This window comes from Pieris rapae, chromosome 13 (assembly GCF_905147795.1).
Source record: "Pieris rapae chromosome 13, ilPieRapa1.1, whole genome shotgun sequence".
NCBI lineage: Eukaryota > Metazoa > Arthropoda > Insecta > Lepidoptera > Pieridae > Pieris > Pieris rapae.
In genome coordinates this window covers 731,369-759,056 of record NC_059521.1, presented here as the reverse complement: position 1 = coordinate 759,056, position 27,688 = coordinate 731,369, and the positions used below count along the sequence as shown (strand labels likewise).

The following is a 27,688-nucleotide window of genomic DNA, read 5'->3' as shown; positions in this document are numbered from 1 at the left end:
TCTCAAAGTCATACTAATTGAGTAACATAATTATTTGTTAGGCAGAGCAGCAAATATTGCTTTTTAGGTATTATTAAAAAATACAATTTAATGGACTTTCTAAAATAACTAGTTTATATTTAATTGTTACTAGATGAACTCGTGAACTTCGTATCATCTACATATATTTGTGTCCAAACGTAATACAATTTTTTGAAAACATGCCAAAGACAATTTCAAATAACAGCCATGAACCACACATTTCTGAAAGCACTTATAAATACATGACAGTCCAGTGACACTGATTTTATTGAAAAAATCAATTGTTGTTTATAGTATGTTCCTTTACTTAAAAATTTGCCAAATCGGTCCAGCCGTTCTCGAGTTATAGTGAGACTAACGAACAGCAATTCATTTATATATAAATATAGATATAGATAGATTAAAAATCTCTTAAGCTGAATGAGAGTATAAAATAAAACACAATATTTTTGTTAATAAATTATAATCTTTAAATATAACAAGTGTGCAATTTAACTTCTAAATTATTCCCAACTCAACGAAATCATCCACAACCCCTTGAATTCTGTCTCTCATTATTTTATCCACCCTTACTGTGACGTCCATTAAATCGTCATTTCCATCGTGTGTGTCCTCCTCTGCTATATACAAAAACGGATAAAAATACAAAGAAAACATCAAAGCGTAGTCTAAGCACTCGATGAAACATTTGTCGAATTTTTCCTTTGGGTATACGTTTTGTACACTCATGTCGAAATTGCTAAGAAATTCGCTAAAGGCGCTGTAGTAGAAATCTTTCAGGTGATGGAGGTATCGCTTTCTAAAATGCCTGTCACTTGATGCGTATATAAAGTAAATCAGATCGATGATTGGATTCCCATAATATATTTGCTGGTAGTCGATTGGTAGCACGTCAACTAATTTTCCATTCTGAAAGAAATATATAATGGTGAAATTCAGATATTTTATTGGAATATCGCGGACGATTTTATTACTTTTTAATTACACGTTTCTATCCTGGGTTAAGTTATATAATTATTATTTATTTGAGTTTCAAAACGATAAATTTGTTGTTGTCAATCAATCATTAAGTATTAATTTTTATCACAAGTTTTAAAACAATATCTTTTCTTTTCTGGAAGCGCTTTGATTAATAAATTTTTACGTGCGAGGTCATTTAGAAAGCGTTATTAAGAAAATATTACTGTGTATATTTGCGCATAAATATAACAATTTATATTTTAAGATAGGTAGTAGAAGAGGATTATAGTTTGCTTTAATTTAAGTACTTAAAAGAGCTATGATGAAAAACATAAGTGTTTTTAAAGCACTGTAAGACTCATATATATATTTGAATTAAGGAAATAACTATATTTAAAACATAGTGTATAAGTCTCTTATAATATCTATTTTATTTAACTATGATATTTATGCGCCAGAAAACATGTATACCGTACATTAAAATAAAGATTACCAAATTGACCTCGTATCTTTTTTACAACAAAAATGTTATAAAGGATATAGATGCCAATTTTTTACATTAATTATAAAGACAAGAATAAAAATAAAATGCAGATGTGAAAAAGATTACAAAATTGTGTTGATTTAATAATTTTTTGATTAAAGTGTTCAATAGTAAAGCAAAATATTATTTAATCTCATCTATAGTTCAGTCTATTAAAATAGACTTGCACTAGATTTCGTTTTGCATCGTATTTGCTCCATTAGTGCGACATATAGTCAACGATTTGCAACAATACTATTTGAGCAAATTCATCAGTTGTGTTTGCTCGTCGATAATTGGATTTTACCAACAATAGTTTATTGCAATCGAATTTATATTCACAATTTTTAATAACAATTTTTTGACCTACAGTGAAGCAATAATTCAATAATTTAAAATCTAAAAAAACATGATGATCTACTAAATTGTTAACAGGTGAAATTACAATATGATAAAATTATGATCTAAACAATTTTAAGAATTTTTTTTGGTCTCTACAGAAGATGTTTTATTTGACTCATATTCAAACTCAAAATAACTTTCTTCATATAGGTAACAAGGTAGTAACGTCAACAGAAAAAGATGTTAAATTGATTCTAAATTTACATTTACTACTAGTTTGATAGTCGAGGGCGTAGAGCGGACAAGAACTGGCAAAAAACACTCCGCCGTCATTTTCTAGAGGTTTTGAGTCATACAAATTGTTTGAACCGGAGCGAATCAATTCCGGTATTAGGATAATTTAAATAATTTGTCAAATTTATAAAAGGCTATTGTTATATTGATTAGTTTCGTAGAAGTCGTAGGTTCGATTCTCGGCTGTGCACCAATGGACTTTATTTCTATGTGCGCATTTAACATTTGCTCGAACGGTGAAGGAAAACATCGTGAAGAAACCGACCTGTCTTAGACCCAAAAAGTTGTCGTCGTGTGTCAAGCACTGGAGGCTGATCACCTACTTGCCATTAGATTTAAAGATGATCATGAAACCGATTCAGAAATCTAAGGCCAAGACCTAAAGAGGTTGTAGCGCCACTGATATTTTTTTATTGATTAGTTTACGTTTAACGAAAGTGTTGAAATTTTTTAGTGTTAATCCTCTCAGTGACTGGTCTGTAGTTTATTTTCGAGCTACCAACCTCCTATCTATGACTCATCTATTTTTTTAAGTTTTATTGAAGCAGCTTGCAGTATCATGTTTATAGCTAACAAAAACTTTCACGCATAAAGAAAAATCACATTTTATCCTTTAAAAAAGCTATGAAAAGAATCTTAAGACGTCGTCAACTCGCAAACAAGTCAAAGTTGGGGTGATAAAAGTATTGTTTTGCAATGAAAACATCTGAAGCGTTCACTGAACTCAGAGAAAAAGATGGGTCGTCATTATGCCACTGATTACATGTTCTGATGATATCTTGAGAATTTTTTGTGACAAAAGACGAGATTTGTAAATGGCAATTCTTTTTGCAATCTCTTATATTATTTGAGTAATTTTTTACATGTTCTAATCGGTTATTCTGTAAAACCTTCTGTAAATCCTTATATGAATGAAATAATGACCAATAAATTTAATGACACTTCATTTGAAACTCTAATGATGGAGCTTATTTTGGTCTTTTAAAATGGTGGTACGAAAACCTATTATAAGGTTCAAAATCGCAAATGACGTGTTAAGCTTATTGATCGAAACACGTTGTGTTGTTTTTATATTAAAAATTAATTTGTACAAGTTTTTTATAATAAATTAAAACCTCGATATTTCGCTCTTCGTTATAGTTCTGCCTACTAAGTTTATGTATAAGTGGCAGTGGTATGATCAATTAAAGAAACATCTTTAAGTGCCTATCTGATACAATAATTGTAATGTATTTTAGACAACTTGTAACATATTCTGTAAATATATATTCTATAAATATATGGTGAACTTTTCTACATAAATAAATATACTTAAACTTATTTTACATGACCATTCAAACTCGCGTCTGATTGTTCGGTACATTAACGAACTTACCTCTTCCTTAACCATGACATTATTCATTTTATAGTCGCCATGACATAAGCATTTGATAGAACAACTTCCACCTGTCATATACTGTGGATACTTAACTAAGGAAAGTGCAATGAACTGCCTGACTCGCTCTTTATCACTTTCTTTTAACTCGGCAATTGATACTTCACACATTTTCTTAACTAATACGTTCCAATATTCGTCATAAACAAACGATTGTTTAATGGTTTTTATTTTAGTGTCGAAGTATTCGGGTCTTTGTTTCTCCAAAACAAATGATAAGGCATGAAATTTTGCAAGTTCCCTCAAAGACCTTTCTCCAAAGTCAAGCGAAGTCAGGTCAAATCTATCCTTCTGTTTATATCCTCGCTTTGTGATATTTTCCAAAATGATTGCGTTTACATTTGTCTCTTTATAACTTTTAGGGAATTTAAATTTAATATCCGACGGGATTTCGGTACATTTTTGAATTTCTGTATAAATATCACTAAGTTCATTGTAAACGAATGCTTCCTTTTCATAAACTTCCTGGATAGAATACACTTTAAAGTCTTCGTTATTTATTATTTTTTTTACAAATATATTTGTTTCTTTATCGGCGCTAGTCACATCTATCTCAAACAATTCACCCATGAAGTTATTACCGCCTGTAGAAATATTCCTCACACAAATATCGTATTTGGCGTGTCCTTCCGCTTGAATAACATTGTTTATACACTGTTTTACGTTTGTAGGCAGATCGTCCAAAGTTTTCCTTTTATTTTCCATAGTCTTGTACACAAACAATCTTTTATACACTGTTTACTTTGAATTAATTATTATCAAACTTATTTTAACACTCGTGGCAACAGTTATGTAGGTAAATATTTATCAGGAATATCGCTGATAAAAGAGTACACCACGCCAATCACGTGGGAAACAACTGACGGGCGTCACTAACCTCTGTTCAAATGATAATTATCACGTTATTGTAAAATAGCACGTATGTCTATGTCTATACAATGTAGTTTGCAACGCCATTCGAGTTCTTGTTGTTCATATGCACAGATTACTTTTAACAGGTTTTGACTGCATATTTGTCATGAGCTACAGTTGGAATACTAAAATTCCGTAAACATGAAATTTAGTACGCTGAATTCATTTTTTAATTAATGTATATCATATAGTTATAGGGCGATTCTTAAATTATGTCCTTTTCGACAAATCTAATTGTTTACTTACAAAAAAACAATAAATACAGTTGTTATATTCAGGAAATAAGGCGGTACGACGCTTATTCATGGCCACATATGTCTAATTAGTGATCATTATTTGCTAGGCAAGTAGCCTTCTGTGACTAACATGCTCCGTCGAAGTTTTTTGTCTTATACCGGGTTCCTCGCCATACTTTCACCATACGAGCGTACAGTTCACACTTAAATACTAACAAAAAAAGGAAAGTTTTATTGAATATAATATATATAAATTTATTGCTGCTTACCCGGGGTTCGAACTTTTGACCCTAGAGATGAGAGTCGATTGCTGCTTACACGGAAAAGGCCCTAGGGCAACACCCCTGGCTGCACTGGGTATTATTATATGCAAGAAAATAATAGTTATTTCATATTGTTCAACAATCAATTCTTGACTCTAAAGTCCTTATTTTTAATACATTAAATGCATCATTTGATTTTCATCGTATTATAATGGATACAGATGATTCAAAGACTATTTTTATAGCGCTTTCCATGACTTCCCCAGGTCGGATCCTATGTTTTTGGTTAAACCCAATTATAAAGATTATACGCTTTTTTAGTATATTTGTTTAAAGAGTTCATTCTTCTTAAAATTATTCTTTCAAGGACATGTCATGTATAGATGTATCAAAACAAATTGAATCCCCTACGTATTCGATTTTATTTTTTGGGAGTGGTAAAGGACTTGTAGTATACAAAGGAAACGTAGTAAAATCTTAGACAGCGTTACCTCTGGGCATCGGGCATTGAATTGCTTTGCCCTTTGTGTAGTTGCGGTCCCATGTCTACGTATTTAGCAACGATCGAAATACAATACGTGTCGGTCAATAATTCCGACTATAATATCAAGATAGATTTTGCTAAGATCGGTTATAGTAAAAAGTATGCTCGAAGGGTCGTCTTCACTTCTCAAAAGAAATTGCAGCATTATACAATACATTCTCAGCTTTGTTTTCTGATGGCAGATCATGTAAATGATATTTCGTTAAATCATTTCCAGTTTACCGATATTTATCGCTAACCTGCTGATTTCATGCAAGTGCACAGGGTTCCCTTACTTGCGACTTTGACGGAATTTTATCATTAACAGCACTTACATAATGAGAATCATGAAGTATCCATTTGGTTCACATATATTGACCTTTATTAGATGATCTCTAGCTAGTTTTAGTTAAGTGTTAAAGTTATTTAAAAGTTATTCTAGTAAAAAACACGGCTTATTGTTTTAATATATATTTCTGTATAAGTCATAAAAGCTATTAGTTCTTATTATAGTTTTGATTTTTGTATCGTTTATACTCGTCATATAAACCCGCTATCTTTTCTGGAAAACTTTTATCGACACAAATGTCTTGTTTTAATAGATCAGTTCCGGGTTCTAGCATATTCGATTCAGAGAAAAATATCGGTAGAAAAACAAATGAACAATAAAATCCAAAGTCTCGCATAAATTCATAATCTTTCTCAAAAACTTTTGTAGGAAAGACGTCTTCTATATCTATGTCGTAATGGCTTAGAAAATCGTTCATCGTATTACGATATAGATCTTTTAGATTTCTTTCGTGTTTTTCTCTGAATTGTGTGCCACCGGAAGTGTACATAAAGTAAATGAGATCTGTCACCGGGGGACCGTAGAATATTAGTTGGTAGTCGATTGCTAGAACTTCTTTTGTTTCTCCATCCTAAAAGAACAAAAATACCATTTAGTGCTTCAGTTGCTTATTGTTCGTTGAGTTTATTAATTTCACTAGGCAAAATAATTACTGTTACTTAGGTTATATAAGCTGATAAGGTCCTTTAATATCTATACAATATTCACGACTTTAATAAAATTTATTTAATGGATACAAACGTAATTTGTTATAAATTTGCAATTGTATTTAGTGAACTAGTTGTATATAATTGTGCTGTTCCCGCGCAACTTAAATGTAAGTCACAAATGCCTAAATAGAATGTTGCAGATTTTACATAATTATTTCGGAAATAAAATAGCGCTAAAATTCACATTCGTAACAGTTTTAGCTAATATGGATAAAAAATTGTAGATCACACTTACTTCTTCTTTACCCAGTATATTGTTCAGTCTATAATCGCCGTGGCAAAGGCAGTTAACAGAAGTAACAGCTTCATTCATATACTTAAAATAAGTATCAATTAGACCAGGTAAGTCGTTCATAATTTCTTTTCTTATGTCTTCATCATAGTGACTGACTGCCGCTTTAGCAGATTTAGTGCAAATTTCAATATATTTATCATTCAAATGTAATACAGTTTTTACGTTTCGTATTTTCTTTTCAAAGTACTCCGGCATCTTCTTTTGTATAACAAAACTTAGTGAATGAAATCTTGCAATCTGTTGAATTGCTAACTGAGCAAATTGAAGATCTGTGATCTCCTTTCGGCGTGGTGTTTTAAATCCGTCCTTTGTTAGATTTTCCATAATTATTGCTTCCCCACCGGATTCCGGCCAACATTTCACATTTCTAAATCTTTCATTTGATGGGATGTTAGCTTCATTTTGTAGTTTATTAAAAATAACCGAAACATCTGTATAGAAGAAGACTTCTTTCAAGTAAGCGTCCTCAATATCGATAAAACCGTATAGATTGTCAGCACCTACAGTTTGTTTTATAAACAAATTTATTTTCTTTTTACCATTTGGAGCCTCATCTAAGATATCAATTTCATATAGATTCGCCAAATAATTGCCACCGTCGGGTTCAATAGCTCTTACTTTCACTCTGTATTTTGTGAACTCTTCATCTTCTATAATTTTTTTAATAGCATTTTTAACGCGCGGGTAGAGCTTGTCTTCAGGTTTGTTAGTTATTTTATCATAACCGCAAAATTTTTCAACTTTGTATGTTTGTTCTTCAACTTGCATTTTGAGGAGACTTATCACAGATACAACCAGAAATTATTTAATCGCAGGGTGCAACTGAATATATATGTGATTTTCAGAGATAACTCGTGGTTTACTTTGTTTTACTAAATATTTGTTTAATTCATTATCTCACACAATGTTGAAAATTATTAATTGTTAATTTGAAGACGGAATTCCATCTACTTTTTCTAAAACAACTATTTGTCTAGCAGATAAAAACACTGTTAGTACCAATAAGTAAAATTTTATTTTAACTACACTTTGTTATAGGTACATTAAATGTTGGTACACAATACCTTGCAGGAATTATTTATTTATTTATTTACACTTCGTTGCTAAAGAAATACAAACAACACAATATATATAAATTACAAGGGATGCAACGGGCGGCCTTATCGCTAACAAGCGATCTCTTCCAGGCAACCCTAGTAAGATAGTAAGTAGAACCCTAGTAGAAGTAAAGAAATAAATAAAAATAAAAAAATGATGAGTGCAAGAAGTGCAGAAGTTATATAAAAAACAAAATAAATTTATATTAATATATAGAACCTTAATCTATTAATAACTATATATATTATAAAAACTAACTAAAACTAAACTAACTAAGACTTTTTTAAAGTTAAAAAAAATATTTGCGGGTTTTCCATCACGCTTTGCACTTACCTACTGCAACTAACATTTTCCTTTATATTAAATTAATAATGTAATGTAGTAGAGTAATTACACTTTTTGGTGTAGGTAAACATCATGGAAACCGGCCTGTCTCTCAATACGGTAGAAGAGACGTGTTAGGCACAGAAGGCTTATCATCTAATGTCACTTGAGGCCAAGACCCACATGGCATTGTAGGAACACTGAATTATTATTATTATTAGTCATAACAGCAAAACATTTTCTTCTTGAGTAATTTTAAACTAATATTTCATAGAAGAAATATTTGTAGTTTTGTATGTTTGTAATGATTATCTCTAAAACAACGAATTTAATTATTATTTCACTACTAAAATACTAATAATACCGAAGTAACAGTGTGAAGACGGGATAAAATGCTAGTTTTGAAATAAACTGTATGTAGGTATTGAGATACGTATATTTATTTAATTTTGTTAAGCTACCCCTATATACAAGGTACATAAAAATTGCACAACTACAAATATTTATTTACTTTTGTTTGTAAATAGAACATCATTGTCACTGTGATATAACAATTTATCATTTATCTTGTTCACACGAATCTTTAAAACCTACAAATATTTTGTAAGAATATTGGCTTTCTTCGTCGTGCTGTGCCGCAAATTTTGTTGCCAGCCATTAATATAATATTATTAACACTAGCTGTGCTTTTTAAAGCAATTGAAAATATTAGAACATTTTAACTGAGATGTGTTTTGATAATCTCTTACCTGATTTCGGGTATTGTTATTAAATTTAATTATAAAATACTTTGTTTTCAAGTAAGTAAATATCTATGTTTAAGACATACGCTGATGACATATTTATTTATATTCCAATACAATTACGTTTAGCTCTAGCAATACCAAATAGGTTTCACGGTGGCAAATTTTGCACACTCGGCGTAATGAAGACCGCGTGACACTGGCATCGAGCTTCCACACTTTGTGGTTGTATTACCAGTTTTAGTTTAATTCATTAAAAAAATTGAGACTTCCAGCGGTGGCACCCGGCATTATTCTAATGTATAATTTGGCTTATATTGAATGAAGCAGACAAATTTCTACGTCTCTCATTGATAATATTTTTTTATTAACGCTTACTGTGTTTGCACACATTTTTTGGTCCTTGACATAACAGCTACAACGTACGAGAAATATACATATACTAAGAAGGAATTATAGTGTTGCGGTCGAATGTGTAACCTATGAAACCACTAGACTACTTATATTACTGAGTTAAAATTCAACAACTGAAAATCACGTACATTACCTGTCCAAGTCATATCCCTAACTTGCATATACTAACTACTAACTGAGACTGATCTTGAATTCAATTGTCATTATTTATGTGCACTTTTTACTTTTTGTTGCAAATGGTTATAAAAAATCTGTTATTTATACTTATTAAACCTTAAGATATTCTCATATTAGATAGCAAACTTTTCACTTATAATCAAAATGCCAAAGTATTCATTATAAAAGAAATGTTTCTGAACATATTATTAAGATTTCTTTTGTTCCCAACCAGGGTGAAATAAAATAGTATATTCGCTAAGAGACAATAGACTTGTTTCATCTATAAAGTGGGCTCCTATCACACGGATACGAGCAAATTTGGGGATAAAGATAGTACTTTGTACGTACACGAGCACATCAATGCTAGAGAATTAGATTCCAATTGATTAATATACGCGAGGTTGGGAAAGCACCTTGTCTCTGATACATAATGCATCAAGTTACATCAATAAAAAAAACAAAGGTACGATCAAAATACAATTAATTAATTATTTCAAAGCTGGTAGCCAGATAACTAGTAAAAATGCACTAAACTTTAATGTCGTAATGAATCTTATTTCAATACGTCTAGTTTTGAAATATCATAATTTTGATATACTCTCCCTGTGCTTCTAAATAGTTATATTCCTTGGGGACGAATATTAAAGGCGAATCGCTTGATTACTATTAAAGTATCAAAGGTTTGATGACTATATCAAGATAAGTTCCCATATGATGCAGATGGAAACCTCTAAAACAAGGCTAGAATTAGCCTGCTTCCCTAACATCGCAGTTATTGAAAATTATTTTACTACGTATATTTTATTAAAGCAAATAGTAAATCCCACTATTTTTATTAAACGTCACATTTATCAGTGAAAATATTTATTTATTTCGATAACATTGTCTTATTATTTACATCTGATTTACCGATTTATCTCGTTTGACGTTAATACAATATTATTAACATGCAAAATATATGAAATTATTATTATTCCAGAGTATTTATTTGTACTGTTTCAATTTAATTCATGATTCATCATTATGTTGGACCTCTACGGAAGTCTTTTTTAGATCAAGGACATTCAATGATCGCTTGTGAATTTTTAAATTTAAAAATAAAAGACTATTCGTGATCACGACGATAGTTTTTTCGTCGAATCATTACGGTGTGACAGAGGGCCGCTTCGCACCGCTACCTCGACCTTGGTCGAATCGACCGCAGCCGTTAGAGGGACTTTTCGCTATTACCCCACACAAAACCGTACTGTAACCGTTTAATACAAATTGATACAACTAAATTGAATCTAAGGCTTAAAAACTTAAGACTCTTGATAGAATTGATATTGAAATTTGTTATAATGCTCTATTTAGTAGAGGTTAGTGTTGTTTTGTTCTTGTTTTTGTAAGCATTTATATAAACAAAGGGGGCCTTATATAGAGGCCATAGAAAGACTTTACCTATGTTTGTAAAAATTTTGTTTGATTGAAAAGTTCTACCAAAAACTGTCACGCGATGAATAAATAAAGTCACTCATATTATATCAGAGTCATACTTACATATCTATATAATTGTAACTAACCAATTGGGTGATTATATTTAAGCGACATATGTGTATTTTATGTAAAAAATGAATTTATTATAGTTTAAAACGAGTTCTCAGTCTTTATGTTACTCAAAACTTTGGCCTTTTTCATAATTTCTATTTAAAAATAGTTTTAAGTACTATTTTCTATTTAAAAATGTTTCATGTTCCAGTATAATAGGATGAATTTTTAGACAGTTTTAACCAGTCGGTTAAACTCGTAAACTCGTTAATGACGTTTAAATTATTGTACTTATATGTACAATTTCAAATGTTGTATTAAAATAAAGAAACCATTAGTATTGACACATTTATTTTAATCTGTGCCCTCAAAGCTGTATGTCTTGGACTAAAATCGATTTGTATAAAGGTCAGAGCCAGGCCAGCCAGCGCTGAACAGTCAATTAGCTCCCATTCGGAGAACTTGTTAACATATTCAATGGTTCCGTGACTTGTCATTGCTTAAGGCGGTATTATATGGATTGTTCACAGGCTGGTATAAGAACTTTAAGCTATCTTTTGTCGCATGAAAAGTAGGTACAAAATTGTATTGATAAAATAAAGGAAAAAGTGTTTGTACTTACACGAGTTAGAAGTTAAACTACTTTGGCGTAAAAAGATAAAATTCTTTTAATTTTTTTTATTCTATGTTTATTGGAAAAACGACACTTACAATAGGAATAAAATATGTACTCTCATAATTTTTTCCTAACGCGCCAAAAGAAGTTTAACTTCAAAAATGGAAAATTTTGTCTAATGATAACTAATTGCATTCTATTTCTCTTAGTAACATTTGACCAAGACATTATTTTATTATTTTGTTGATTGTTCTGTAGTCATCAATTATCAGATATAAATTTAAGAAGTTTTCATATGAAGAGTTCAATCGCTTCCTTCGCAGCTCCGCAAAGTACTGCCTCGTTTCATTACCATACCAGCCGTATTAGCTGCATAATTCATCCGCCTCACCTTGATGGATGGAAAGTCTTCCATGTTCTGCTGTTTTAGGCATTTTATTTTAAGAAGTGGAACTATGTTATCAAAGATTTGATAACATAGTTTGCTTGGTTGAGAAGTATACTCCTCCCTCAAAGACTGGCAACGCACCCCCTAAAATGGGACTACGAGCTGTGATGACTGTGTCATCCCCTTGCCTAGAGACAAACAATTTCTGTATTGGGTAGGTAACAGCTGAAGAGGAGCCGTACAATTTACTGCAATTAGGGGGGTACCCCTTTACAGCAAAAGAAAGTAAAGCTCTCAAAAATAATAGTACATAGACGTATTAATTTTTGTAGGAATCCTCAAAAATGCGTTAAATACGTTTTTAAATACCGTTGACATAATCACAAAATAACAAAATCAAAGATTCCCCCCTCACCCCTATAGTGCTAACGAAATACTTGAACAACCCCAGACTGTCATCGACTTGTCATTGATTGCTTTGTCGCAAAAGCAATCAATGGGGTATACCTGACCTGTCTGCACCTTAAGACGATATCTGGTTAACCTAAGAAATCTCTAACATCGTTAAAAAATCCAAGACACTGATATTGCCATAAGGCATACACATCTCTGAGTATTAATCAATCAGCCTTCGCAAACATGTTTTCGATCCAGCTTTCAGAAATATTTTCTAAGAGACTAAAAGATTACTTTGCACTCGACGGAGGCCGTGTTTTAATATTAAGCCTTACAAAATATTTGTATCGCCTTGCGATTCATCAATAGTTCGCCATTAAGATGTATGAGATTTTTTTTTGTAGTTATACTTCTTTTGGCGCACTGCGCGCACACCGTTACAAGAAACCGACACCTGAAGTTAGCTATAGGCAATATTTTGTTGTGATATTTAAATAAACGTTACTTATTAATAAAACTGTGTGTTTGTGTCACTTTTCTAATTACCCAGAGTAAATTTTTTACACCAAAGAACTATAACTTCTGAGGCGTGTTCATGTTTTATTCATGTTTAGAACAAGAAGCACTTATGTTCACATTAAACATTTACGTACTTATTTTAAAATTGATTGAGATGGACCTCATATTATTTATATTACCTATGTCGTAGATTCAAACCTCGACCAATATTTTTAATTCTACTATGTAATTAATTAACAAAATGGAAAACTTAGGGATATAGCGCCAATGTATTGCTTCAGTAAATCAATAATAAATAAAGCCACAAAATTATATTTACTATATACTTATAAGTCTAATTTCCGTGCGTTGTGCTTCATCATAACGCGCGAATGACCATATAAACTGTTAATATCGATGAAATTAAATACTGATTTAATGACGTGAACATTTTTAAGTAAGTATTTATAGTTAAGAAATAAATGTGTGAGAATTAAATGAACCACTGTTTCCATTTAAGTAATAGAATAGTCTTACTGAAGAAATCAGATAATTCAAAAAAGACGAGTTTTACATGTAATAAAATCCAAAAATGCGAAAGATATGTTGAAATGGATTTAAACACACGTAAATATTTAATAAACGCAGAGCAATAGAACTAATAGTTTTAACTGGGATTAATTCATACCGGCAGATAAAACACATTTCTGTTAACTAAGGGCTAAACCATAAAATGTATAGTATGTACCTACTGAAACATACTCGTGTATAAATTAATTATATACACAGGAAAATAATTTATTAATTAAGAATAGAAAGCGATTTCTTATCTGTAGAAATCTGATTTAATTCGATTCGTATAAGTCAAAGCTTACTCGTTTTTCTTCTTTGTGCCGTTTCGCTTTAATTAATTTAAAGCAAAATATACTTGGAAAGACATTCTCAAAAGGAAATAAATAGATTTGCTAGTTAGACAGCCAATACAGATTGCGATTTTAATTTGCCATGGAGAGTTTTCAGAGGATTTGTTCGGATTAATACCTGCAGCTGAGCTTAATCATCGGACGTGGAGGCAGAATACGAAATTCCATCACCTCTACGGACGTAGAATACGTACTTTGTGGAACCAGCTGCCCACTGAAGTATTTCCGAATCAATTCGACTAAGGGTCCTTGAAGAAAAGAGCGTACCAATTCTTAAAAGGCCGGCAACGCACGGAGCCCTCTGGCATTGAGAGTGTCCATCGGCGGTATCACTTAACGTCACCTGAGCCTCCTGCCCGTTTGCCCCCTGTTCTACAAAAAAAATAGCTAATTTACCATATGGACAGATATAGTTTTATGGCATACTAGCAGACTCGGCCAAGCGTTGCTGTGGCTAAGGTTCTTGTTATGTTACATATAATATATATAGAATCGGTAGAACTTATGTGAAAGGTTGGTACATTTAGCACAGCGCCATCTGTTAGAATTGTATCAAATAATAAACAAATATTTGCAATAAAATAATATTGCGACTATAATTTGAGATTTAAACTATCCTATCTCTCAAGTTGGATCGAACTGCACATGGTGTGCGAATTTTATTATAATCGGTTAAGTGGTTTAGGAGTCCATTGAGGACAAACATTGTGACACGAGATTTATATATATTAAGATTATTGGAAGCACAAATAGCCCATGGCGATGTAATACTTGGCTTTTAATTTAATATTTTCCTTGTTTCAGGCAAGCAATGGCCGTGCAATAAGAATCATGAACTCAAAGCCTTCCATCCAGCCCAAATACAACATGAACCGGTGTCCAATACACATTATATTACCTATTCTGACCATCATTCTCCCTTATATATCCACACTAAACCTTCCTAGTGGAGACCCCGCGCCGGGGAGATCGCCAGGACCCCCCTTTTCTGAGATCGAGGATTATGATGAAACAACAACCAGTGAAGTGACCACAGTGCAGGTGATAACTGACGCGTGTGAATACGCGCGGATTTCGAGTGAAAGTGAGCAGATAGTGACACTGAGTGAGACGGAAAGTGATGTGAAATTGACAGTTAGCCACGCCGTTTTTGATACTACAGAGCTGGTTCGTGGTGTTGTGTATGATGGTAAGTTTTTTCTTTATCTACACACACTGTAGTTTAACAGATTGAATATTTAAACAATGGAAACGAAATAACCGGAAACCAAAACTTTTATAGCGAAATTTGATAAAGTATGAATGTTTGAAAATACGTATGAATGTAAATCATTATTTTTATTTAAAAAAAACCGAGTGGTCGGCATACAACAAACTGTGTGCCGAATACTCGGATCCGAGAGCTAGAGATGGCAGTGGTTTAAAAAAAGAACGAAAATTAATGGGTGGCACTGCCCCTACTCGGATCCGAGAAAAGAGCACTTATTGTTTTAAAACATGTTACAAAAGCAAAACTATTTTTAATAACTTATTTCTTATAATATACTTGATTAAATATACATATATAAATTTATACTGCAGTAGTAAATATTACTTTCACGATCCTCAACGATTGTGGACTAACGTCTGATAAGTTTTGTATAAAAAACAATATTCAAGCTATAAGTATTTAGGTTTAATCTTATTTTTTTGAAGTAAAGTTATGTAACGGGTATCAAAAGTTTTCCGCGTCACAGAAACTAGCGACAGCGTAATCAGCACAAATTAATGGCTTCATAAAACTTAAACTTCAACATCTCGGGTTGCTAACAAGTCTGGGTTTCGTGCAAAAATTCTTAAGTATCGCTTCTACGAACGACGAATACAAATGAGTTTAGGTGCGTGGCGATTACTGTTTTGTTTTTGTTACACAAGTAAAGTCCCAATAGAGAAAAAAATATGTATTGATATATAAATTTGTAGGGTATGTTACATTATTTATAGTTCTTGTTTAGCTGTTAGATATAAACTTGTGGCTAAAGCACATACAAAACTTACTTTTTTATACAAATATTTGCTATACTTTTTTGTAGGTGTGGAAAGCGTAAATACTAGATTTGTGAAAAAAATTACCGTCACATTTTTCGGTTACTCGACACATTTTTCCGTTAGTGTCATTTTTTCGAATTAGTTGATTCGAAGAGTACTTTCACCAGCGGAGTAGGGATAGCATGTCGTTTAACAATGATAGTAATAATTTTATTACAATTATTAATGTAATTCTGTAATAATCTTAGTAGTTATTAGGTAAAATGATTTAATTGTATTATTTGTTATTCATGTTTATGATAATAAAAACCTTTTGTTACCCAAATTCTGTAAAGTTGCATATAGCAGATCATTTTTCGAAAAATAAGTTTCACTTCTTACGTGTGTATACACACACATTTATTTTTAATGAAATAACTGTAAAAACCAAATGTATTATGAACTGAAACATGCTTTTTGTTGGCCCAATATAATTTAGTTCTTTCACTTCGCATGTGAAAACATACTTCCTTGAAGTAACCAAAATATACCAATAAAGATGATCAGCTTGGGCAGCCGGTCAGCAGGTCAACAGTTGTGAACCTTCGTAGCAATGAGACCTTTCAGCTAGATCTCCACCGACTGAAACTTGGATGAAACTACAATAAATATAACAACTTTACTTTAAAAAAAAAAAATTTATAGAACAAACGGGTAGGAGGCTCACCTGATGTTAAGTGATACCGCCGCCCATGGACACTCTCAATGCCAGAGAGCCCGCGAGTGCGTTGCCGGCCTTTTAGGAATGGGTACGCTCTTTTCTCGAAGGACCCTAAGTCGAATTGGTTCGGAAATACTTCAGTTACTAATAGTAACTATAGCTAATGAGTTTTAATACCACTCATAAGTCTGTAATTAGCAAAAGAGCGTGAACCAAACGGAATATGAAATACGATGCAATCTACACTGAATTGCTAATTTCAATCATAGTCATTACAATATTCATAGTAACTGACTATAATGAATAGTCATAGCGTGAAATGAATTCATTATAAATACTATTAATAATATTTAAATGAATTAACTGTCAAATACTATTTAAATGAATTGTCTAAAGTTTCAAGCGATGATATTAGTGTTCCTTTGAATGATACTTAAAGATACTTCGGATAACGGTTTTATTTATTTAAACTAAAAGTACTTATCAACGTCAGTTAACACACCTTTAATACATGTTATTACAGGTGTGTTGCCGGCTTTTGAGCGAAAGTAAAGTGAGGCTGCTGTTTTCTTGAAGCCGTAAATCGTATTGGTTCAGAAAAACCACTACGTTTTTATAGATTATAATAACATGATTCAACAGATAAACGGAACTATAAATTCATAACACGGTGTTGTCCTCGCTTCCATAACTTCAAACTTCCAAAACTGATATTAATTCCAAACCACGCACTTCACGGTTAATCCTAAAATGACTTTGCGTTAACCGAAATAATAAATCAACAGTGGCTTTTCAAGGCTCTATATGTTTCCCTCCCTTAATAGGTGATTAACGTTCTATCTCACAGATGTAATCGATATTTGGGCTGAGAACATGCTGCAAGCTGGCGAACGCGTGACGTAAACGTTACGAAAAGTGTGATCGGGCAAGGCGAACGGAAGTTGAGTGGGGGATATAAGCAACAGACACCAGTGCGCGCGCACATTTTCTTTCTCTTTTCTTCTTTTGTAGAAAATTAATATATGAATATGTACATACGTTATATATTTATTTTACACACATGTATACATACAGTTGGAGCGAAAAAAGGTTTCACTTCAGTCGTGTGGTCATAAGCACACTCGTTTTTTTTTCGTTTATGGAGAGAAAATTATACTAGGTTTGATCGTTGCTCGCTCAGATTCGGTTCTACTCTGAATCAATGGAATCCATATATCGAACTACAAAGAGGAGTAATAACCGACATCGTGAGATGCGTCTCAAAGCGAAATGCCTCAAATACTTAATATCAAGACATGCAGTGACTTAATAATACAACTTGCATTAATTAAATTCTAGAAAGCTGAAGTTGAGCTAAAGAATTCGGAATGATGAACACCATGAATTATTCTATACTAAAATACTCAATACTCAATCAACGAAAATGTCACGAAACCTAGTTAACTAGGAACTATTTCTTACAGTAGTTTTAGAAACAATTACTCTTACTTTTTACTTTATATACAGGGTGTCCCAAAAGTCGACGTCAGGTCGAAATTTTCTCATAGGTAATGCCACACAAGTTATCAGAAAAAAAAAATAAGTCATGTATTTTTGAAGTTATGGATATTTTTTTGGTATTCCAGAAAATGCACACCATGTGACAGTTTTATCATTCCTGTTGTTACAAATATTTACTTTTTGCCAATTTTTTTTCTCTTACGTCATCCCGAATAGCGTTTTATGTAACCTATGATCCTAAACTCTGTGCTGATCACTCCAACTTTTAGGAAAATGTCATTTTATACCGTACCAAGTTTTCAAAATTAATTTTCGAACTACTTCAACTGATCGTCCTGAAAAAAAAATTTACTTCTCCAGTTTGGCAAGTAGCTTTAAAAGCGCATTTAATAAGGATTCTAACGTGGTATAACACTTACTTCATTATTTCTTAAATCGGCCATAAAAAAAAAATTTGTTAAACAAAGTCTGTTTTTAAAAATTTATCTGGAATTTCAAAAAATTATTCTAGCGCACCCAAAACGTTCCTAATGACCATAATATATATTTACAATGTAATTTTACACACAAATCTTCCAAGACTGCTTTATTTATTCTGAATTTTTATTATTCCCATTTTTTCTACTATTATTATTAGTATAACATTATTTTCCTTTTTATTGCGTCTGAGGCGCAAACTAACTGTTGTTGTCTCTAGCTGAATGACCAGCGCTGTTGAATACGTCTACTACACAGAATAACGCACATTATACACTTAAAATGTACCTTATTCTTTTGTGGTTCTGGGTGTGTGTTCTGTTATGTATGTAATATGCCGCTTTATTTACCCGTACCTACTTTAACTGAATTATTGTTGTAATAACATGGTTATAAAATCCCTCACTACGAGAGTAAATCTTTAAGAACAAAGCGTGTATCTTATCTTCCATCAAGTGGGGCAGACAAACGCCCTAACAATCCAAAATTGCGAGATAGATGTCAAAAGTTCTAATAGCTTCCAAGTTTCAGATTAGCGTTTACTTTCTATATAGCAGTCGTAACTTTAGAACAATTTTTTTTTCTACGTTGGTATATACTATATACATGTATGTATTAATACAACGCTTTATTTAATATCATATATGTATTGTCTTTCACATTGGTATATTTTTAAAGTGAAACTTTTATTACATCGTATCAAACTTTTTGGTTGGTGTAGCGCATGTTGCGTGACGGTCGGCCGCGGAGTAGGGATAAAGTGAAATGATTAATTATGATTGAAATTAAATTTAAGGATTATTAATAGAAATATTTTATTTTTGAATGCATGCACATATATACTTGTTTAAAAAATATTATTCATTATGAAAATACACAGCCTATAATAATAATAAGAAAAAAATTATCCTCATCTGAGAATTACTTAACAACAACGGTTACAGAGGTGAGTGGGACTTGACTCATCAGGCGTTCCCAGTGCTACACAAACAGCTGGGGGAGCTGTACCCACTATTCTCGAAAGCACCCATTCTACCGGGGCATTTATATATGCATTTATAAGCTTTATGCGCGTATCAGACAAATAACGGTCGCTCAGGCCAGCTCATTGTTTGCCTAATGGATTACGTAGTCGTGAGAGCTATGACCGGCCGTTACAAAGCATTTTCATGCTGGGCCAATCTATCTTTCACGAATATTCCGTATTATTCTATACCCCATTGTATTCTCGAATACTTGAATTTGTTTATTTGTACAATAAACGACCTCGACAGATGCAACTTTTGTATATATTTTGATATTTTTATGAGACAGGAGTCAAACAAACAGGCCAAGCAAAGTGACCCGAAGATAACTGCCACCACCATGCAATACTGGGGGCTTTCTTGAATAGTGGTATCGGCTTGGAAATACTTCTGCTAGTTGCTGGTTCCACAAATACGCGGTGTGCGGCAGTGCCTTAAAAAGCACTATGTTGTGGTATGCCAGGCGTTGAGATGGAGAGAATGATTTTGCATGAAATTCAGCCGCAATCCAGCATAGTTATTTCGAGATGGTGTTTAACAGTATTAGAGTTAAGCTCCCTGATGTTGCAGAAGTCCATAGAAAACAAAGAAGATGTTGTCTGTCACGCCTGCTCCATTTGTCACGATGTTGATAAAATGATGAGTACTAGTTGTATTACAACCTTAAATGTAAAAATGGGGGAGGCCTTTGCCAGAGGGCACACAGAATCAGTTATCATAGATAACAAAAAACAATAGCTATAATCTATATATTGATGGGGATATAAGGCTTTAAATAAATAAAATAAAAGCGTTTTACTTCAAATACTTAACATAAAACATTTATATTTCTATTATCTATCATCAATTTAATTTCATGGATTGTGTGTGCCCTATTTTAGCAAACTCCTCCAAATCTCTCCATTACTGTCTTTTCCACTCTTTGGCACTTTGGGCAGCTCAATAATTTGTTCTGCCAAGAAGGTCTGCCAAAGATAGAGAGACATGCAAACAATTGGGGGAGGAACTATGTCGACGGACAACCTGACCAGGGCGGTTAAGAATAAATTATTGTTTTTGCTATGTAAATAGATTTAAGAATATAGTAATATTTATATACTTTGATAAGAATAACATTTAAGCGAAATGGTCAGGGAATAAAGGGCTTTTATTATTATTATTATTACTAGTTGTATTGATCGCGCTTTGGCTCCAAACGGAATAAGAAGGTCAGCCGAAGAATCCGTCATGAAGTTGTTTAAGAGGCCACAAATAAATTAATGTCTATCGGTCAGATACCCTGTAACAGTAATAACATTTCCTATATAATATTTTAACGATTTGGTAAACCTCAAGTCATTTGCCTCGCTGTTCAAACATTCCGGTAATTTCTTATATTGTATTTTTATTAGGAGGTCAATGGTCCTGATTGATCCCAATCTGGACATAGGTGGAACCAGTTGGCATTTACGTGAAGGTGTCAGAGAGTAAAGGGCTTTTGTTTCTTCCCTTGTTTTATAAGTTGTCAAAATAGTACGTTTGCTATTAAAGACTAAACTAATTCTAACTAATAAAATTAAATAGCGATACAAATAATTTGTTCCTCTAGATACAATACTCGTGTTGTTGTTATTTTCTCTCTGAATTTCGATACTAATACCATGAAAGGAAAGCTTTAGGCTCCCTCTGATAAACCAGACTATTACTCACTAAGTGCTTATACGTCCGATGAACTAATCCCATGAACAAAACCAGTAAATTTCATCAAAACACGGCACCTTAAAACAGTTCCAAATTTTTTTTAACGTTCATTACTTGTATGTACCTCAACTAGATTTATAACACCTAACCATCTTACCTACTGTAATATAGTCTAGTCAACAAGTTCAAAAACGTGAAAAATAGAGATAAAGGTCCTAAAATATGAGCGATGGCTCATTCGATTCGAAATCACCTCTAAATGGTTTTGAAGGATTTTGGTGCAGGTTAAAAATTGCAATTGCTATAAACAAAATGAGATGAAAAAAATGATATTTAGTTTTTTGTTAATAACCCGAAAAATATTAACATTTAAGCAATATTTAGAATTTTTATCTCAATTTGAACTTGTTGACTAGACTAACTATACACTTGGAAATAAAACAATATAATATCAAGTTTATTAACTATTAATTTTTTAAGAAGCTTCGTTAATATTACTTGAGGTAAATACAGGTCGTAAAGAACGATAGAAAAATGGTTAGGCTAGGTTAAAGTCAAAAATTTGTACTTTCTTTCATTCATTTCACAAATCATGATGTTTTAATTATTTTCTATTGGGTTAAAGAGTATGCTCTACATTAATATATGGCCGAGTGATGAAAATATGTAGAAAAAATTGAGCAGTTTTAAGGTGGAGCCGTGATCCGACAAATTTACCCATTACCCCTATTGTTTGATAAATATTTGTTCATTACAAAGACATTTTTCATAATACTTAAAAACATAATTGAAATCTTTACTGACCGTATGAAGAAATCAAAACCACCACATCTAATACCTTGAAAAATATTAGTGTAGCATCTGGAGTTTATGGCAATATTATGTAGATAAGGGTCACGCACAATCTAATAACACCACGTCAGCACTTTCTAAGCTCGATTTGTTTTTGTATTCCGTAATGTGATGAATTTTTTGGTTTGAGACCTTATCTCAATAGTGGAGTCCAAATAGTGGAGACAAAAATCTTCTCCGTAGGTTATTAAAACTTGGAAAACAAATTTATCGGTGATTTTTTTAAATAAACTGAACAAATAAAAAAACTTATTTAAATCGACAAGCGTTAGTTTCATTGTAAACTTAACAAAGCACGATTAAGTAAATAGCTCTTGTACTTTTTAAAAATTATATTAAGCGCCTTAATTTGTAAAGATTATTAATTGAAGGTTTTTAAAGCTAACTTTATTTATTAGTACCCAAGTATTTGTTGGAGTCTATTTCATCAGATTTAAAGAATATTGTTACACTTACTAACAATATCCATGCGTCCATGCGTCGGGTTGTCTCTCTCCCTAAAATATGGCGAGGGGGCCGATGGCTGGCCATGCGTCATACTCGTGAACGGGTGCTACTTGTGGTGACCGGTCGTACTTGAATTCGTGTATGCGGTGATATTAGTTGTTTATACTACGTGTTTTCGTGTTGTTCTCACGAGTAAGTGCGTGCTCCTATTTCACCATGCCTCCTGCTGATAGAGGACAAATCTTTGTTTTTAATTTATTTTATTATTCTTTATTACTCAATATGTCATATGGAACATGGTGTAATGGTTGCAGCTCCTTGGCGATTAAAAATAGTCGCGGAGAGTTTATTGCCAGTTCTATTCTTCCGTTCTACGCCCTTGATTTGAGTACTGGCAGTAAATGTAAAATTAGAATCATTTAAAGTATATTTTGACGTTCATAAGTATATATTATATATATAGTTACCTTTATGAATAAATAATATATTTATTTATTTTCTCACAAAAACATATACAATAATTGTCGTTCTTCTTTGGACCACTGCTATTGCTTAAGTGAGACTGATGCCTGTTAAAGGTTGTGCACCTGTGTTACAGGTGAATGATTTTTGATTTGATTTGAAAATACTATTTATTATTCTAATTTAAAAATACTTTAGGTTTCATAGAAAATATGAGTCATTATAACATAATCGCTTTCTAGTATTTGCGATAAGCCATGTGTCTGGTGGCGACAAATGAGGGTAATCAACCAACCCCCCACCCCATACCTCGATTTAACCCCCCCCCCCACCCTGGTACCTCACGCAAGTCTGTCACGAACAACGCTAATACTATGATATTACCCTAATCATTAGCTTGTAACTAATGCGAGCTAAACTCCGATTTTTAATGGGCCTTCAGTTTTGTATTAAGCATTTTAATCCTACAAATTTAATTTTTGAGAATATAACGTAAATACTTTTGCAATTCAATTTGCAAATCAAATACACTTAACACTATAGGGTATTTCAATCATATTTTATGGGAACGTGTAATTTATGAGAATGTTTTTGAATATATTTTCTAGCCTTCTAATTCCCCGACTATATTGTCGTCGGAGGTATTAAATAACTTATGTATGTGTATGTATCTTCAGTAAATAGCATTGGTAAGTTGATTAAGCGCTAATTATTTGTATTAGTTCTGAGCCAAAGATGTCTGTATCTGTTTGATTTTTTGTTAATATAATAGATGATCAGTCTCCTGTGTCTGACACACGCTGTCGACTTTTTGGGTCTAAGGTAAGTCGGTTTCCTCACGATGTTTTTCTTCATCGAGCGAATGTTAAATGCGCACATAGTCAGAAAGTCCGTTGGTACATCCAGGGATCGAACCAACGACCTCAAGGATAAGAGTCGCACACGCAACATCAACATTACTTATTTTAAGTTCGTCTCTGTTTCTTTCATTTCCATAATTTGTTCAGTGTTATACTTGAAGCCATATATTAGACGATCAGTACATGTCATACCAAGTTGATGAGTATTAAAATAAAAGAGTTTGTAGACGCAATTATAAAAGTTTTTACGATAGTAAATAAAGCTCTAAACATTTGTAATGTAATAAAATTAACCAACAAACGTTGAAAATATGAAGCGATGTTTATATTCAAATGGATAAAATATGACAAAAAACTGTACATTTGTGATGATAGAATAATTGTATTAATTTTGATGAAGGTTGTGACGTCGTCATAATTGAATTTTCATGTCGACACAATTCGGATTGGCTGCCTGACAACGGTAATAGAATCTAATTTTCATATGCTGATCTTAGAAGCTATATTTTGATCTTAATCCGAGGCTTTTTTACCAAAAAATACTAAAGCGAAATATTTGGGTATTTTTGAGAGTGTGTGTGTTAAAACCCTGGCTGTGGTCGTATTGTATATATGAACGTATCTTCTGCCCACTGAAGTATTTCCGAACCAATCCAAATACTTAAACAGCCGGCAGCGCATTTGCAAGCCTTCTGGCTGTGCGAGTGTCCATGGAGCATCACTTAACATCAGGTAAGCCTCCTGTAACATAAAAAAACCTAAACAATTCTCGCGCCACAGAAAGCAAATGAGGACAATCTTCTATGAAGCAGTTCTTGACGACTTCTTGTTTCACGAATATAATCTTTGTGTCCCCGCAGATAAAATGTGTATTACGTATATTCTAGTAAGAGTATATAGTATTTCTGATAAATGTTTTTTTTATCTATACTAATATTACAATAAGGATTGTTGGTTTGTAAGAAATAAATTTATAACTACTAGATTGATTTAAAAACTTACATCATTAGAATGCTCCTAAATCCTTGACGAACCTATGCTACAAAGTAAAAAAAATCAGGTTCGTAACCGGAATAGATCGCTAGTAAGTAATAAGTGTATAAACTCAATAGTATATTTCATTACAAGTGCGGAAAGCCTGTCATTGCAACGAGTTCCGACGAATGTCTACCCGAGCCGAGGCGCAGCCGAAGGTGAGGGTTGACAGTCGGGACAAGTTTCAATGACGGTACCGCACGTGTACTGAACGACTATTTTTAATACAGTTGCGAAAAAATTAAGCAATTTAATTAAAATATTTGCTTTTTTTCTATTCTCTCTAGGGAATAAATTCGTTGCACGTAGATATGTAGCGACTTATATGTTTCCGGTAAATTGTTCTCCGAAGCATTTTATGCAATTATACTGCGTTCGGGTGGTATTCATTCAAATAAAATATCGTCGAAATTACTCATTTTGTGCAAAAAATAACTCAACTCGAAAGAACATTTTTGGAAAATGGCGCCAACCGCAAGAATATGAGCAAAGCTTGTTTTTTCTTTTCTTCACCCATTCTGGGTAGGCAAAGGGAACTTGGCCCATACAGCCAATTCTTCAGTAGACTATTTTTATTGAAAGAAAACCAAATCTAACTCATTGAGTCCAATCATTAAATCTGATATTGAAACAAATAGTAGCTTCTTTTTACAATATTTGCATGAATCATAAAAACTTCTGTGATTTTTTTAGTAAAAACTTCGTGGTTGGTTTTTTCTTTTTAATATTTTTTTATTGATATGAAACAAAATCCAATTATTAGTCAACTTTTTAGAAATACGTATTTGCATATATCATAAAATTCTTTTTAATATTTTTTTAATTGATATGAAATGAAAAGAAACCTAACCGAACTTATTGAATCCAATTATTATAATATTTAGAAATCATATATCATAAAAACTTCTATGAATCATTTGAATAAAACCTTCGTGGTTGGTTTTTTCTTTTTAATACACATTGTTTTGACAGTTGGCAAAGAAAACGCACGAGTGCGGGAATGGCAAAGAAAAAGCACGAGTGTGTAATAGCCCACTTTCCGAACGCTATACCTCCCTGCAATATGCCACTTTTTGAGCAACTGTATTAAAAAATACTTTTCAATACCACGTGACTAAATAAAACCCCTTTATACCTAATTAAAACGAAGTTCTCGAAAATGGTCGTTTGAATTCTGCTAATAGAGCCTGAATGTGAGATTAGGAGGCTTAATGAATTCAGAACGGCGTAGCAACGACCCAATGTAGTAATGAAGAAAATTTTATTTGAATTTGCTTGAACTTAATTATTTAAATATAAGCATGCGAATAAACTAGTTTTAGTGAGTGGTTATAATAAGTTTAATATAATATATGCCAGTAAAGAACAAGCGGAATGATGGGAGGATTCCACTTGCAAAGAAAATTAATTATGTCACAAAGAAATATTCGATAAGAGAAATATATAACACATACACACACCCAGGGTTCGATCTCCGGGTGTGCACCAATGGACTTGAGTACTATGAGTACATTTAACATTCTCTTGAACGGTGAAAAACGTCGTGAGGTAACCGACCTAAAAAGTACATGACATGAGTCAGGGACAGGAACATAATACTTGCCCGTTAGATTGATGATCATGAAACATACAGAAATTTACCATAGATACAGTTTTTTATTGAAGTAAAAAACAACAAAATTTTGATTTCCAATATAGTTAAAACTTTTAAAAATATTAAATTATTGTCTACAAACTTGTAAAATGGATTATTCTGATCCCCAGTTGGACGGATAAGTGGCGGAACGGGCAAAATTGAATAATTCTCCTAAACAAACCTTTTCAGTCGCTTGACCTTTTTCATTCAATCAAAATTTAATTTAATCGATGGCCGTTTTGATAGAATAATTTTAATTTGTGAAACAGCCGAGGCCAAGGAATATTAAAAGTTAAAGACGCTTAAAGAAATAAATTATTAAAAGAAATATATTTTCGTAGTCTGTGATGAAAACAACTATTTGTAAGAACAATCTTCTCTATTTATTATATATTAATATATTAGTTATAAAACGCATCTATTTGTGTTGAATATTTACTAATCATCAACCACAGTTAAAATCGTGAATACTATTAAAATATTAGCAGGAATATTGGTTTAGAGAACAATTTTTTTTTCTTCTTTGTAAATCTGAATTCCTTAACTTATTAGCGCCAGTGTGATGCCTACAGAAGCTTGTCAATGTTTATTCTTTGCCTAATACTGGCACCATATGGAATCTGGAATCACTTCGCTTTGCCGGAAAATAATAATCGGCTCATGAGCCTACCCTCCTAATTTAATTTTGTTCCCTTTGAAGAGACTTTTAGGATATACGTTTCATGTGCACAGGTTTATTAAAGTTGACGGTAGAAAGTACTGGTGACCCCAGAGCTAATGCTTTCCTTGCTCAACGAATTCGTATCGCAATACAGCGAGAAAATGCTGTCGAAATATATTTATGTATGCATACAGAAATAATTATAAGTTTACTAGATTAGAACATAGGCAAAATGTTAATACTCGGAATCAACAAAAGCTGCTATTCCCGCGTACTATTTAAAGTTGGTAATTATTTTTTGGGAAAAGGGATACTTTTCTTTAGTAAAATACCAAAGGCTGCTCACTGCCTTTTAATAAATTTAAGAAATGTATAA

At 32.5% G+C, this 27,688-nt stretch overlaps 3 protein-coding genes across 3 annotated transcripts in view; 1 reads left to right on the top strand and 2 right to left on the bottom strand.

Annotated features, from left to right (window-relative positions):
* Positions 1–473: 473 nt before the first annotated feature.
* Positions 474–4,419, bottom strand: LOC111003480. Its single transcript, XM_022274000.2, has 2 exons — positions 3,516–4,419; positions 474–930 (listed from the first exon to the last, which is right to left on the bottom strand). Exons 1-2 carry the CDS (start codon positions 4,278–4,280, stop codon positions 520–522), a joined length of 1,176 nt encoding a protein of 391 aa, XP_022129692.2. The 5' UTR covers positions 4,281–4,419; the 3' UTR covers positions 474–519.
* Positions 4,420–5,970: 1,551 nt separating this feature from the next.
* On the bottom strand, positions 5,971–7,672 carry LOC111003473. Its single transcript, XM_022273987.2, has 2 exons — positions 6,804–7,672; positions 5,971–6,429 (listed from the first exon to the last, which is right to left on the bottom strand). The coding sequence occupies exons 1-2, from the start codon at positions 7,629–7,631 to the stop codon at positions 6,007–6,009; spliced, it is 1,251 nt and encodes a 416-aa protein (XP_022129679.2). The 5' UTR covers positions 7,632–7,672; the 3' UTR covers positions 5,971–6,006.
* Positions 7,673–14,769: 7,097 nt separating this feature from the next.
* Positions 14,770–27,688, top strand: part of LOC111003464 — a 129,253-nt gene continuing 116,334 nt past the window's right edge. The window contains exon 1 of the mRNA XM_045630753.1: positions 14,770–15,138. Within this exon, the coding sequence (XP_045486709.1) occupies positions 14,781–15,138 (358 nt within the window). The 5' untranslated portion in view covers positions 14,770–14,780. The remainder of the gene's footprint in view (positions 15,139–27,688) is intronic.